Source organism: Drosophila busckii, chromosome 3R (genome assembly GCF_011750605.1).
Source record: "Drosophila busckii strain San Diego stock center, stock number 13000-0081.31 chromosome 3R, ASM1175060v1, whole genome shotgun sequence".
Lineage (NCBI taxonomy): Eukaryota > Metazoa > Arthropoda > Insecta > Diptera > Drosophilidae > Drosophila > Drosophila busckii.
This window is the reverse complement of record NC_046607.1, coordinates 4,068,340-4,081,248: the sequence shown is the minus strand read 5'-3', so window position 1 is coordinate 4,081,248 and position 12,909 is coordinate 4,068,340. Positions and strand designations below refer to the sequence as shown.

General features: G+C 44.7%; 6 protein-coding genes across 6 annotated transcripts; 2 read left to right on the top strand and 4 right to left on the bottom strand.

The window, feature by feature from the left end:
• Positions 1 to 135: 135 nt before the first annotated feature.
• On the bottom strand, positions 136 to 1,660 carry LOC108603128 (vacuolar protein sorting-associated protein 16B). The gene is made up of 2 exons (XM_017991648.1): positions 1,568 to 1,660; positions 136 to 1,510 (listed from the first exon to the last, which is right to left on the bottom strand). Exons 1-2 carry the CDS (start codon positions 1,645 to 1,647, stop codon positions 160 to 162), a joined length of 1,431 nt encoding a protein of 476 aa, XP_017847137.1. The 5' UTR covers positions 1,648 to 1,660; the 3' UTR covers positions 136 to 159.
• A 269-nt stretch (positions 1,661 to 1,929) lies between these two features.
• On the top strand, positions 1,930 to 3,326 carry LOC108602308 (zinc carboxypeptidase). Its single transcript, XM_017990391.1, has one exon. It carries the CDS (start codon positions 2,000 to 2,002, stop codon positions 3,308 to 3,310), a length of 1,311 nt encoding a protein of 436 aa, XP_017845880.1. The 5' UTR covers positions 1,930 to 1,999; the 3' UTR covers positions 3,311 to 3,326.
• A 48-nt stretch (positions 3,327 to 3,374) lies between these two features.
• On the bottom strand, positions 3,375 to 6,318 carry LOC108602655 (serine/threonine-protein kinase Nek8). The gene is made up of 9 exons (XM_017990801.1): positions 5,639 to 6,318; positions 5,438 to 5,576; positions 5,104 to 5,387; positions 4,888 to 5,055; positions 4,324 to 4,833; positions 4,103 to 4,271; positions 3,854 to 4,039; positions 3,562 to 3,794; positions 3,375 to 3,504 (listed from the first exon to the last, which is right to left on the bottom strand). The coding sequence occupies exons 1-9, from the start codon at positions 6,316 to 6,318 to the stop codon at positions 3,375 to 3,377; spliced, it is 2,499 nt and encodes an 832-aa protein (XP_017846290.1).
• A 261-nt stretch (positions 6,319 to 6,579) lies between these two features.
• LOC108604637 (ras-related protein Rab-13) lies at positions 6,580 to 7,790 on the bottom strand. Its single transcript, XM_017994186.2, has 4 exons — positions 7,652 to 7,790; positions 7,261 to 7,553; positions 7,084 to 7,197; positions 6,580 to 7,024 (listed from the first exon to the last, which is right to left on the bottom strand). Exons 1-4 carry the CDS (start codon positions 7,773 to 7,775, stop codon positions 6,914 to 6,916), a joined length of 642 nt encoding a protein of 213 aa, XP_017849675.1. The 5' UTR covers positions 7,776 to 7,790; the 3' UTR covers positions 6,580 to 6,913.
• A 35-nt stretch (positions 7,791 to 7,825) lies between these two features.
• Positions 7,826 to 9,796, bottom strand: LOC108604636 (E3 ubiquitin-protein transferase MAEA). The gene has a single exon (XM_017994185.2). The coding sequence runs from the start codon at positions 9,715 to 9,717 to the stop codon at positions 8,533 to 8,535; it is 1,185 nt and encodes a 394-aa protein (XP_017849674.1). The 5' UTR covers positions 9,718 to 9,796; the 3' UTR covers positions 7,826 to 8,532.
• A 686-nt stretch (positions 9,797 to 10,482) lies between these two features.
• LOC108601760 (40S ribosomal protein S3) lies at positions 10,483 to 11,639 on the top strand. Its single transcript, XM_017989684.2, has 2 exons — positions 10,483 to 10,589; positions 10,843 to 11,639. Exons 1-2 carry the CDS (start codon positions 10,554 to 10,556, stop codon positions 11,545 to 11,547), a joined length of 741 nt encoding a protein of 246 aa, XP_017845173.1. The 5' UTR covers positions 10,483 to 10,553; the 3' UTR covers positions 11,548 to 11,639.
• The last annotated feature ends 1,270 nt before the right edge of the window (positions 11,640 to 12,909 follow it).

The following is a 12,909-nucleotide window of genomic DNA, read 5'->3' as shown; positions in this document are numbered from 1 at the left end:
GCTTTAACAACAAGCTCTTGGTTTGCGTCCATAAAATATTTTAAATTTGATATTCAGCTTGTGATTTGAAATTATTTAATTATATAAAAGAAAAAATTTAAAATGATTATATTTAAAGAAAATAAAAATTAAATTTATACAAAAGCTTGTGCAGAGCGTTTAAAGCTTTAGTTTAATATTGTCAGTGGTCCAGCGCTTGCTTTGCAGTGTCTTGAGCGCATTCTCGCAATAGAATTGCTCCTCGGATCTCTCGGGCAGCGTTAGCTTCAAATGCAGCAACTCCTGTTGCTGCTTCAAACCCACCATGGCATCTATGACCGCCTTGATGCACTTGACCCGCTGTGCCAACGCTAACTTTTCGGTGGTATTGCTCATCTTGGATAGGAACAGCTGCAGCACTGTATTTGGTGCCTGCAGTTCGTGGAGACGCAGCACAGCCAGCGCCAAATCAAAGCTAATGTGAAACTGTTTGGGCTTTAAAGGATTCCAGTTGGCTACGCGTTCAAAGATGCACTCCAGGTCGGCATATGCTTGTGCATGGGCCCGCTCATTCATCGCGGTCCATTCATACTGCGCTGGCGATATGTCCTGCTCAGCTGCAAAGCGTTGCGGTGAACTTAGCTTAAGCATATCCTGTTCCTTCCAATTCTTATGCTGTGTGCAAAGTCCATACAACACTTCTATGGGTGTCGGCTGTGTTGTCAAGACTGCTACGATGTCTTTTTCTTTCTCTTGCAGCTGCTGCAGCTTCAATGCGGCAGAGAAAACTTGCTCGTAGAGCGCTATAACACCCACGCCAGCGCTGGCATAGGCATCAATGAGACGCTGTAGCTGCTGCTTGCGTGTGCTCAAGTCGCTGCAAGCTAAAGCCGACTGAAACTGCTTGAGTGCCGCCTCCTGATGACGACCAAAGCGTTGCAGCTCCACTATATAATTGCTAACATCGCCACTTTGACGCAGATAGCTAAGATAGTGCTCCAGCGCTTTGGGCCGCGATTGCAATATATTATGGAACTGTGTAGCATTTAGCGTGCGTTTCAGAAACAACAGCACCCCTATGACCGCATCGCCACCGTTGACCAGCAGCGTATCTAACAGCTGCTCTTTCTCATGCAGCGATTTAAACATTTCCAGTGGCACTGTCTTGCCATGCAACAGCTTCTGTGCCGTTGCCTCTAGATTGGGGCTGTAGAGCGTGCTTTGAATTTGACGACGCAACAGCTTTAACTCTTCCTCGGGCGTCACACCCTTGGGCATAACATGATCATCTAGCGTTTGTTCCTGCAACACCAAGTTAAGCGCTTCATCGCTCAGTATGGACTTTATAGACAGATGATTGAGAGTACCCAGTGCGCTGCTGTTGTCAAAACTGGCCTCCGAGACAGCGTCATCATTAAAAATGGCACTGCTTAAGCCTGTGCCCAATCTGCCATCGTCTATTGCTACATCGATTTCATCGTCGTCATCAAAGCTGAACGCTGCCCGCGAGGAGCGATTCCAATAGTGTTCGCTATTAAATAATTTACATAATAACAATGAGAGTTGATTTTATAATTTGTTTACGTACTCCGTACTTTCGAATTGGGCTTCCATTTGCAATTGAAAAACAAACAGCTGATCAGACAGTGTTACCAGAAGTTTGTGCATGTAAGCGCGACTTTTTGAAAAGAAAGTTATTGCGAAAACTAATCGATGCGAATAAAGTATTTCTATGGCTTGCTAATAATATCTGTTAAATAAAAATGAATTAATCAATTGAAATAATCGATAATCCACTAAAGTTTGACTATTATTCTGGATGCAATATATTAGTTTCGGACTTAACTAGAAAATATAATTGCATGGTTATTAAAAGTTAAAAGAAAGAGTATTCCGAGTCCGGCGTTTGAAAACGCTTTTTTACGTTATTTCTATTCCGTTATTCGTTAATGTCAAAGGTAAATTTGATAAGCACTGAAAATTCGGAATTTAAAACTGAGTCGACTGTCCAAGTGTAAAGATGCATCCGCTATGGGTAGTCCTGTTGCTGATGAGCAGCGCTAGCTTGGAAACATACGCAAACAATATTGAGGAGTGCTCAATCAAAAAGGATGCATCACATGCACGCTACGATCACACGCGCATCTATAATGTAGAATTCGCTACAGCTGCACATGTGGAGCTCTTCCAAGCGCTGGAGGCGCAAAGTGACTCTCTTAGCTTTATAGGACATGCGCGTGTGCCGGGCCAGAAACTATCGATTATGGTGTCCGGACAGAAGGTAGCTGACTTTGACAACCTGCTGCACAGCTATAATGTGAGTCATCGCATCCTCAACTACAATTTCCAAAAGCTAATCGATGCCAGCTACTGCGAGGTGGCACCTTTGACCACTCCTGTAGAGCAATTCGATTGGAAGCGTTTCTTTCAGCTGGAGAACATCTATGCCTGGCTGGAGAAATTAGCAAGCAAACATCCAAATGTGGTAACATTGCTGGACATGGGCACCAGCACAGAAGGCTTGCCTATTAAGGGCGTTCGCATTTCATTTGGCGGCGACAATCTGACCAGCGTGTTCCTCGAGAGCGGCATTCATGCACGCGAATGGATTGCGCCAGCCACAGCCACCTATATAATAGACCAGCTGCTACACTCCAACGATGCCCAGGTGCAGACCATGGCTCGCTCCCACAACTGGTTGATATTTCCCACAGTTAATCCGGATGGCTATCGTTATAGCTTTACACACGATCGCATGTGGCGCAAGAATCGCGCACTATTTGGCATTTGTCGTGGCGTGGATCTCAACCGCAATTATCCCTTCGCCTGGAACACTACAGGAGCGAGCGGTAATCCTTGCCATTATGATTTCTCTGGACCCACAGCGGGTAGCGAGCTGGAAACGCAGCGTCTTATGAAGTTCCTGGAGCAGCGTGTGCACACGGATCGCATACGAACTTATCTGGCGCTGCACAGCTACTCGCAATTGATTATGTTCCCATATGGACACACGGCCGAGCGCGTGCATAACTATGCAGATCTGAAGGACATTGGGCAGTTGGCAGCAGCGCGCATTAAGGCATACTCGGGTCGGGACTACAAGAGCGGCAGCATCTATGAGACTATCTATCCGTCAAGTGGCGGCTCAAAGGACTGGGCGCATGCTCAACTCCAAATGCCCATTACCTATACCTTCGAGTTGCGTGGACCTCCAGATAGCGAGGATCTGTTCATACTGCCGGCCAATGAGATAGAGCCCACAGCTAGCGAAGCCTTTCAAGCAATTCAAACTATTATAGAGGAAGCAGGCAAGCGTGGTTATTATAAATAACACAATTAAATAACAATATGCATGAACTTGAATTGTTTTTGTATATAATATAATGTAGGAACTCTTAACCTTCATAGGATGTAATAAGCGGCGTGGTGGTCTCTACCAGCACCAGCACGCTGTGCGCCAATGGAAATATATCATTCACTTTTACATAGTAACCACGTTCACATTGCTCCTTCGAGGAGTACAAGCTGTAAGATTGGAACAAAATGAAGCTTTATCGTTAAAGCAGCATCAATAATATTTACGCTAAGATATCGACTGGATCGATAATCAGCTCTGACTTGTAGACCGATGCTAGAAAGTTGGTGAAAGCAGCTGTGTTGTTGCCCAAGTCAATGTCATTGTTGGGCGTGCACACTTCCAGACCCAAGGGGCTGCCGCTGGCGCCGAGCTCCGGCAGACCATTGCGTGTGCCCCAGACAGAGATAATATTATCTTCGGAAGCCACAATGGTGCACTGATCATTGCAATTTGCTTGCTGCAAAGCAAACGAAGTTGATATATATGAAGACAAGTTGAACTTGAAACAAGACTAACCACAATATAACGTGTGCGCATGATCTCTACCAGTGTGGGCTGCTCCACAGCTTTGCAGTGTCGTATTCCACGTTGACCTTCTGTGTTGCGTCCCATGGTGTAGACATAGCCACCCTCAATGAGAAACACCGAATGCGTGGAGGAGAAGCAAGCCTTAATCACCTTTTGTCCCAGTTGTACTTTTTTCTACAATTAAACAAAATCATATGCTTAGCTATGGCTGCTTAGGATTGGAGCTTGTGAGCTTACAAAGGCAGTTATTTTGCTGGCGCGATTGAAGCCCAGCTTGTTGTAGTTGTTGCTGCCGCAGGCATGCAGCTCGCCGTTGGAAAAGAGCACGGCGGAGGTGTCTGGGCCGCAGTAGATGCTCAGAGCTCTGCTCTTCACATGCGACAGCAAAATCTTTTGCGGCTGCTTGCTAAAATTTGGATGTGTAGTCTTATTTTAACCATAATGATAGATCTACTTACAGCTGTTGCTGATAGTTGCCCAGGCCGAGCGCGCCTGTGGCGCTGGTGCCCCAGACATAGACGGCGCCTTCGCGACTCAGCGCTAGGACATGCTGCAAGCCAGCGCTAATGTGTTCAATGCGCACATCCGCCAGCTTGGCTATGAGCTTTGGACTATAGTAGTTCTTTTGCTCATCCTGGCCCAATGCATACTGCTGATTGTTGCCGCAGCTGAGCAGATTGCCGGACTGTGTCAGGAATATAGTGAAGCCATCGCCGGCACAAGCGCTGACCAGATGATAGTTGCGCACGCTCTGCACCAAGCCCGGATAGTGTTTCCAGGTCTCGAGTGATGTCAGGCCCAGTTGTCCACAGGTGCCCTCTCCCCAGGCATAAGCAGTGCCATCATCGTTGATAACAACAAAGTGGGATTCGCTCATCGCCACACAGACTATGACAGACTTGGGTGGCAGCTGTATGGGACTCATGCTAAAGCTGTTACCAAAAGCCTTTAGCTGATAAAGCACAGAACTGCAATTGATTTGTATTGTTAGCGTATTTAACTGTCTATGCCGTGGCACTTACCGTCGCTCTATAACCTCATGTGGCAGCGCAGTCTCGGCGCTCATCAGCTTGCGCGTCTCTGTTTGTGCAGTGGGCAGCTCCATGGTCAAGTTGCTGCAGCTGGCAGCAATGTGCGTTGTGGATGCTGCTGCCAAGCTGTTGCTGTTGTCGTGGTCCTCATAGGAGTAGCTAAGAATATATTGCTAAAAACCGATTTGGTTAGCGACACTTGCTCACCCTTTGTTCTTGCCCAGACTGCGAAATATCAAGGGTATCCAATATACGAGCACCTCGGATGCAGTGGGACGTTTGGATGCATCCACCTGCAGCAAATTGGACATCAGGCTGCGCAAGCCGGAGGTGTAGCCAAGCGGCACAGCCGTATAAGCGCCAGCCATAATTTTCGTCACCAGCTCTGACAAGTTGGAAGCGGCAAAAGTCTTCTTCAGACAGCACATCTCACCCAGAATGCAGCCCAGTGCCCAGATATCGCTTTTGTTGTCGTACTCCTTGCCCTCGCACTGTGAATAAGGATATGAAGATGTGGCTGCACTTTGTGGAACGCACTTACCATTTCGGGACTGAAGTAGTAGGGTGTGCCAAGCACGGTCTGTGCATGAATTTTGGCATTCATTATCTTAGATATACCAAAGTCGCCAATCTTAACAATGCCACGCTTATTCAGAAACACATTAGCCGTCTTTAAATCCCTAAAAGAAATAAGTTTAAGATATAACAGTGGCCGTAGTATTTTTTCTGAATCTTAGCTTACCTATGAAGTATGTTCTCCGAGTGCATGTAGTTAATAGCGCTGGATATCTGCTCGAAGACGGCGATTATATAGCGTTCCGGAAAGTGTCGTTTACCCTGTCGTTCGGCTATGATGTGGGCCAAGGTGCCACCATCGGCGTACTCCATTTCAATAAGCAGTGTATTGTCCTTTATAAAGCTGCCCAGATAGCTAACAATGTTGGGATGATGCAGTTTGGAAAACACTTCCACCTCATTCATGGCCAGATCACGTCCTGGTGGCGTCAATTCGCTCAAATTAATTTGTTTGAACACAATATGATGATCGTCATATTTGCGCCTGTAGAGTATAGCAATGCCAAATGAGCCCTGACCCACTACGCGTACTTTCTCATAGTTGGCCAACTCTTTGCCAGCCACATTGAGCGTCTCGTGCGGTACCACCAGCTGCTGCAGCGCCTGCTGCTCCTGCACCAGATTAGTAGACATGGCCTCAGCGAGCGATGTATTGGTGATGCCGGTGTGGCCGTCAGTTATTGTAAATATTTTGGGCAAGCCTCGTGAGCTAAATTTGCGACTGCTGGGCTTACGTTCCGCTGCTACGTGTGGCAGCTGCAAGGATGTGGTGGTCAGCGAGGTTACATCGTTAATGCGTCCATTGAAAATAGGCAAGGAACTGGCCTTATTACGAAACTGCTTCATAATTAACAACGGGGAATTATTCAACCATCATTAAAAAGCAGACAAAGTTACGATAAAACAGAGACTATCTGTTGTGGTCAACTAAGTTGCTAGGCAGCATTGACTTCTAACCATTGATTAACACTTTAATTGAGTAGATTATATTTGAAATGATTGACGTTTCAGTTCGATATATAAACTGCCTGTCTTAGTGTCCACTCAATGTAATTAAACCACAAGGTACATATATAGTATTCGTTATAAGTTTGCTTTACTTTAAAAGTTTTGTAATCGTTTTAACTTATTATAAGCGTCTTACATTCAGAATTCTTCTCATTCGCGTTAGAGCTTTATAGCTATGCGCATAATATTTATACAATATATTGACTTATTTAGCTTATGAGTACATTATGGAAATCAAAATGATGCTATTATCAACTAAATATATTAAGTATTGTTATGCTAAAAATTTGTATGCTATTATTTGGACTAACATTAAAAAATGCACACTCTGTACGTTTTACAATAGATACATAGGCTTGTTATGTTTGGAATTTTAAGTTGACTGTAATGCATTTAAAACTGGGACAACTTATGAGCTGAGAAGACTATTAGCTTAGCAAGTGCAGCGATTATCTCCCGAGAAACTGCCCAAGCTGAAGGTGCCCAGACCATTCGAGCCGGGTGACTTCTTATCCTGTTTGTCATCGTTGTCAAAGTTGTCGCCCTATAAGCAAACGAATAATGAATGATTATATAGCTACTTGAGCTACGCTTGTCACTTACGCGTCGTTCGCGCTGCTCGCGTATTTTGCGTGCCAGCGATAAGAAAGCATCCTCTATATTAATATTCGATTTGCAAGAGACCTCGAAAAAGGGCATTTCAAAGTTTTCGGCAATCTGTAGAGCACAGAATAAGCTATTAAATAAGACAAGATTATTGGGTGAGTGGAGTGGACATACCTTTTCACCTCTCTCCTTGTCCACCATGCGCTGTTGAGCCGAGCATTCACACTTATTGCCCGCCAGTACTTTGACCACATCCGGTGAAGCATTCTCCTGTATATTACGCAACCAGTACGATAAATTATTGTAGCTCTCCAGATTGGTCACATCGTACATGAGCAGTATGCCCATGGCACCGCGATAATAGGCTGTGGTTAATGTGCGAAAACGCTCTTGTCCAGCTGTATCCCATATTTGCAGTTTGATTGGCACACCATCCAAATTGATTAGTTTCTGTTTGAAGTCTATGCCTGCAAAGCAATAAATTTAAAATTGATGTTATGTTTTAATCAATTTTTGCAACGCATCATTTCCCAAGAGCCTCATTCAATAATAATTTGCTACTCACCTATGGTGGAGATGTATGTATCGTAGTATTTTTCATCACAGTATCTGTGCACAATGCACGTCTTGCCCACATTGGAGTCACCTAGAACCAGCACCTTGTAAGTGGCCACAAAATCCAAAGCCATATTGCAAAAATGAGCGGTTGCTGCTTGTTTTTTTTATTTGGCTTTATTTGAGGGGTGGGGTTGGGTAGTGGTGGTGGTAGTTGGGCCTGTTTGGCTCGTTGGGGGTTGAAGGTATCTACTGTTTATGTATGCGTCTGTTGTTGTTATTATTGTTTATTGTGATTCTTTAAAATGCAGCTGTTTAACAATTGACTTTAAAGTGCGCGCCTTAGCATTTGTCAATACTATATATTTACAGTTTCCAAGACATTTTTATCAGCTAGGCTTGGTTACACCAAATAGGCAGCAAAATAAATTCAAGTGCTCAACAGTAATTTGTTTGTTTTCGAAGAAAACTCATTTGCCGTTGCTTATTTATATATGATTTCTCTTTATTTGTAGTTGAATCAATGATATATGTACTTGATATACTTTTTTGCACTTAAGAGAGGAATCAAATAACGTCGCACGCGTTGCATACAGCATGAATCAACATTGACATACTGCTGACTTCGACTACTGCTGCTGCTGCTGGTTCTGCTTACTGCGCTGTCGGAAAAATCAATAGACCTGCGACGGCGCAGCGAGAAGTCCAAAAATAAAGTTGAATTACATATGTAACACAATCGTAATCGAAATTTCAAATGCGCAATTTGCAGCGATGCTTATAACAATAGATCGTTCGTTTTTGGGGGATTAAAGATTAATAGAGTTATACAAAATATAGTCGATTTTTAGCTTAACTTAATCGTAATATCATTCAGGGTATGAAGTTGCCTTACATGACGAAGACCTTATCAATTTTGGGATTGGAGAACTTAACATTTGTTACTGGGCACGTTACAGTGCCGTCGTCTTTGGTTATCTCGGGCAGCGCTAACTGTCCAAAGATTTGTCCATTGGGCAGCATCATAGGCTGGTTGTGCTCGTTCAGGGGCAGCCCAGTGACGCGACAAATGAGGCGACTCTGCACACAATGCGAATATGGCAACTTGAGCGCAATGCGATTGAGATCGTCTTGGCAGACGGGACAGTTGAGATTGTGACACGTCTGCGAGTAGCATTGTGGTGTCTTCAACGCTGATAGTCCCGCCTGTATGGCTGCTGAAAAGACTGATGTGCTGGACAGCTGATAGAGACGATAGTTTTCATGACGAAAGTCTAACACCAGTTTATCCCAGCGCTTTGGGTCCATGTACTTGCGACAGTGGTCCATGTCCGTGTCGGTGGGATAGGCCAGCAGCGCCATGACATGGCATATCTCATTGAGCTGGGTCTTCTCATAGGCGGGGAAGTAGCGACGCGAGTGCTGCACCGCTTCGAAGCGCTTGTTTTGACGCACTAGCTCTATGAACTCCTGTACACGCAGACTAAACTCTAAGGTGGAGTTTATCTTGCGGAGCTTGGACTTGTTGTCAATGCACCAGAGCACACATTTTGTGGTGCTGTTTTGGGCCAGATCATCCTCAACTTCACGTGATGTTTGAAACACATCTAGATTGGTTAGATGGCGCACATCGGAGCGCGCTGCTAGCTCCTCAGCTGTTTCATAGTAGCCCATGCGCAGTAAGTGCTCTATGACCAAGCGATCCAGGCGAATGCGCTTCCACTGCTCCACCGAACCCTCCCAGGCTTCACCATCGCTGCGATTAGGTGGCACTATGCCCTTGAGATGCTCCAGCTTACGCTTGCAAATCTGCGTCACACTTAACTCGTCGGTGATACTCTCATCTGCCTTACGTTTGAGTACCTGAAGTTTCTGGGCCACATTTCCCATAAGTTTGGTGACATCCGATAATATGGGGGACTGCGGTGCACTCAAGGCTTTCTCGACTTGACGTGAAACATTCATTACTTGGTCGACCTCACGGTCGATTATCTTTTGTGCAGATCTGAAGCGTTTGTTTAATATTTCATATGGCACTTTTAATGTTGCGTGCTCCAACGCCTTTATTTCCGACATTTTGTAAATAAATTCCTAACAGTTTAAGCCGCTATTTTGATTTTTACCAATAAAACGCAATTGATTGTTTGAGAGCAAATTCTTTGTTTGTGTGTTGGTGCAGTCTAGAGATGGACAAGTGTTTCGTGCTCATCGAGCCTTTTCAAAAAATTCGCGGGCTTCGTACAAGAATATATAAACGGCCCGGCTCCGCGTGAATACAGCTGTTGTGCGGTATATTTGAAAAGTATCATTTTCATATATACAGATCTTATTGATTGATTAGGTAAAACAATTATTGGTAAAATATAAACAATTCAAAAAACATTTGTTTTGTTATAACGAGACGGGCCTTCAAAATAGACCCGTGCGCATCTCTAGTGCAGTCACCTGTAGTTAGCGAAAGAGAAAAACTCTGTTTCGCATGCGTATGAAAGAGATACACGCATTACGCAGAGCTGCTAACTTTAGTAAAGCAAATTCTGCTAGATTGGCAGCCCCAATTAAAACGAAGCAAGCACGTATCATCCTGCTGACGAATTGTGCAAGCAGTGTTGAATCGATAACAATTGAATGGGTGTTTTGTTGGCTCGTTACAGGTGCAAGCGAGGGACCACCGCTGTTGATGTACACTATTTATTTTTTCAACAATTTTTTTTAAATATATGTCAATATGTGTTTGTGATACAGATAACAATTTTCAACGTACAATAATCATATCGATATGAAGTTATCCGACTGCCGCCACTTGCACAGCAACCCTGCGTTGTGGCAAAGCAGTGCATGCGACGGCCATATTATCGGCAAAGCAGGGCTCCTTCTTTCTTTTTGACCACGTTCCGTGAGAGTTGTATGATATGAACATGAACCTGACAATTTCAAAGAAACGCAAGGTAAATACACGAAAATTGCATTGGAAAACCCACAGGAGTGTGCATCCAAATCCGTTGTGTTGGTGGTGCATCAAGTTGTGTCAGAAAACAGCGTCGGTGTCGTTTAATTCGCTCCCAAAGCAAACTAACCTCAAACCGTGGCGTTAAAGCACCCCCTTCGCATGGTTTTTGTTTTAACAACAACAAGTGTGGATGTGTATGTTTTCAATATGTGCTCAATCAACTAATAAGAAATTCTTTGTTGTCATTGTAGTTCGTTTCGGACGGTATCTTCAAGGCTGAGTTGAACGAGTTCCTGACTCGTGAGCTCGCTGAGGATGGTTACTCCGGTGTTGAGGTGCGTGTGACGCCCTCCCGCACTGAGATCATCATCATGGCCACCAAGACCCAGCAAGTGTTGGGCGAGAAGGGACGCCGCATTCGTGAGCTCACCGCCATGGTGCAGAAGCGTTTCAACTTCGAGACTGGCCGCATCGAGCTGTACGCCGAGAAGGTCGCCACACGCGGTCTGTGCGCCATTGCACAGGCTGAGTCTCTGCGCTACAAGCTGACTGGAGGTCTGGCTGTGCGTCGTGCCTGCTACGGTGTGCTGCGCTTCATCATGGAGTCTGGCGCCAAGGGCTGCGAAGTTGTTGTGTCTGGCAAGCTGCGCGGTCAGCGTGCTAAGTCCATGAAGTTCGTCGATGGACTCATGATTCACTCTGGTGATCCATGCAACGACTATGTCGAAACTGCCACTCGTCACGTGCTGCTGCGTCAAGGTGTGCTGGGTATCAAGGTCAAGATCATGTTGCCTTATGACCCCAAGAACAAGATTGGCCCCAAGAAGCCACTGCCCGACAATGTGTCCGTTGTTGAGCCCAAGGAGGAGAAGATCTACGAGACCCCCGAGACGGAGTACAAAATTCCACCAGCAAACAAACCTCTGGACGATCTGTCCGAGGGCAAGGTTATGTAAATTAAGTTTTGCTGTTTAACTAAAGCGACACCAAGAGCAAACAATGCGCTAAATACAACAACAATTTAATAAACAATGTAATTTTTAGTCAACTCTAGTTACCAAAAGTAATTTTGTGCAGTGTGCTGCGAGGGTTGCTGCAACAGTTGGTGGCAGCACCTTTGGACAAACCAGTTCCTACTTTGCCTGCTTCTTGTGCCTACTTTCGTTTCCAGTGAAGCGGAAATCAGCGATTAAAGGCAAAAGTCAACTGATTTATGCGCTTGTCCTTCGCTTTGCGTGTAGCCCCAGACAAAGTGCGATAACTGCAGTTGCATATTTATCATGCTGATGTGTTTATTTGCATGCTGGCAGTGGATGGCACAGTGACATGGTGCAAGTGCGTTCAAGGGAAACTCAATCAGACACAACAACAACCACAACCAACAATTGCTGCGTCAAATCCACGATCAACGAATTTATCAAACAATTTTGCAGTGTACACAGAGGAAGAGTGAGCTTAGATTAATGTAGAGAGTTTGCTGGCCTAGAACACAATTGCCACACGATCTTTCTCCCTCTCCTGCTGCCGCATGACAAATGTGCCACATGCAACTAGTTGCCCAGTTTGCCAGCCTTGGGTGGCTCGTCTTGACGAAGCATCACGCAGCCGAGTCTTAGTCAAGATTTGCGGACATAAATCTAAATTAGCGCGCCAAAGCGATTCCTGGCCATAATTCAGCACAAGCAGCGTGCCTGCTTCCTTTTGGCCCATGTCAATCAATTAGACTTACACAAGCCACTGCCAGCCAGCTAGACAGGCAGACCAGGAGTAGAGATAGAGACTGTGAGAACTTCTGCGCCAGCACATTTTGGCATTTCAACGCGCGCATAAATCATAAAGAACCTTTATTTATATGTATTTTATTTTGGTTTTAGTTAAAACACGACGCGTTGTTGCAACGTATGATTTCAACACAATTTGTATATAAATTAGATCGTGATTATAGCAACATCAATATCATCAGCAGCGAAGCATCAACAACTCTGTTGCCTGCCAGCAACATTATTAACAAGCCACAACGCTGACATGTGCCCCACGCTCCCACACCCCCTCACCCTCGCCGTGTTAAGCTACAACATATGTACTGCAATATCGACGGCAATAACACTAACTATATATTTTAATGGCTCGAACGGCAACAATAACAACAATAAAGAATAACAACAGCGATTTAACAAGCATTAGCAACAGCAAAAGTTGTTGTCAAAGTCGACTAGGCAGATACTCTTCAGCAACTAAATTAAATATGCGTAATTGAGTGACATATCAGCTTAATATATAGACAATATATATGATATATGTAGCTTGTATATGTTCTA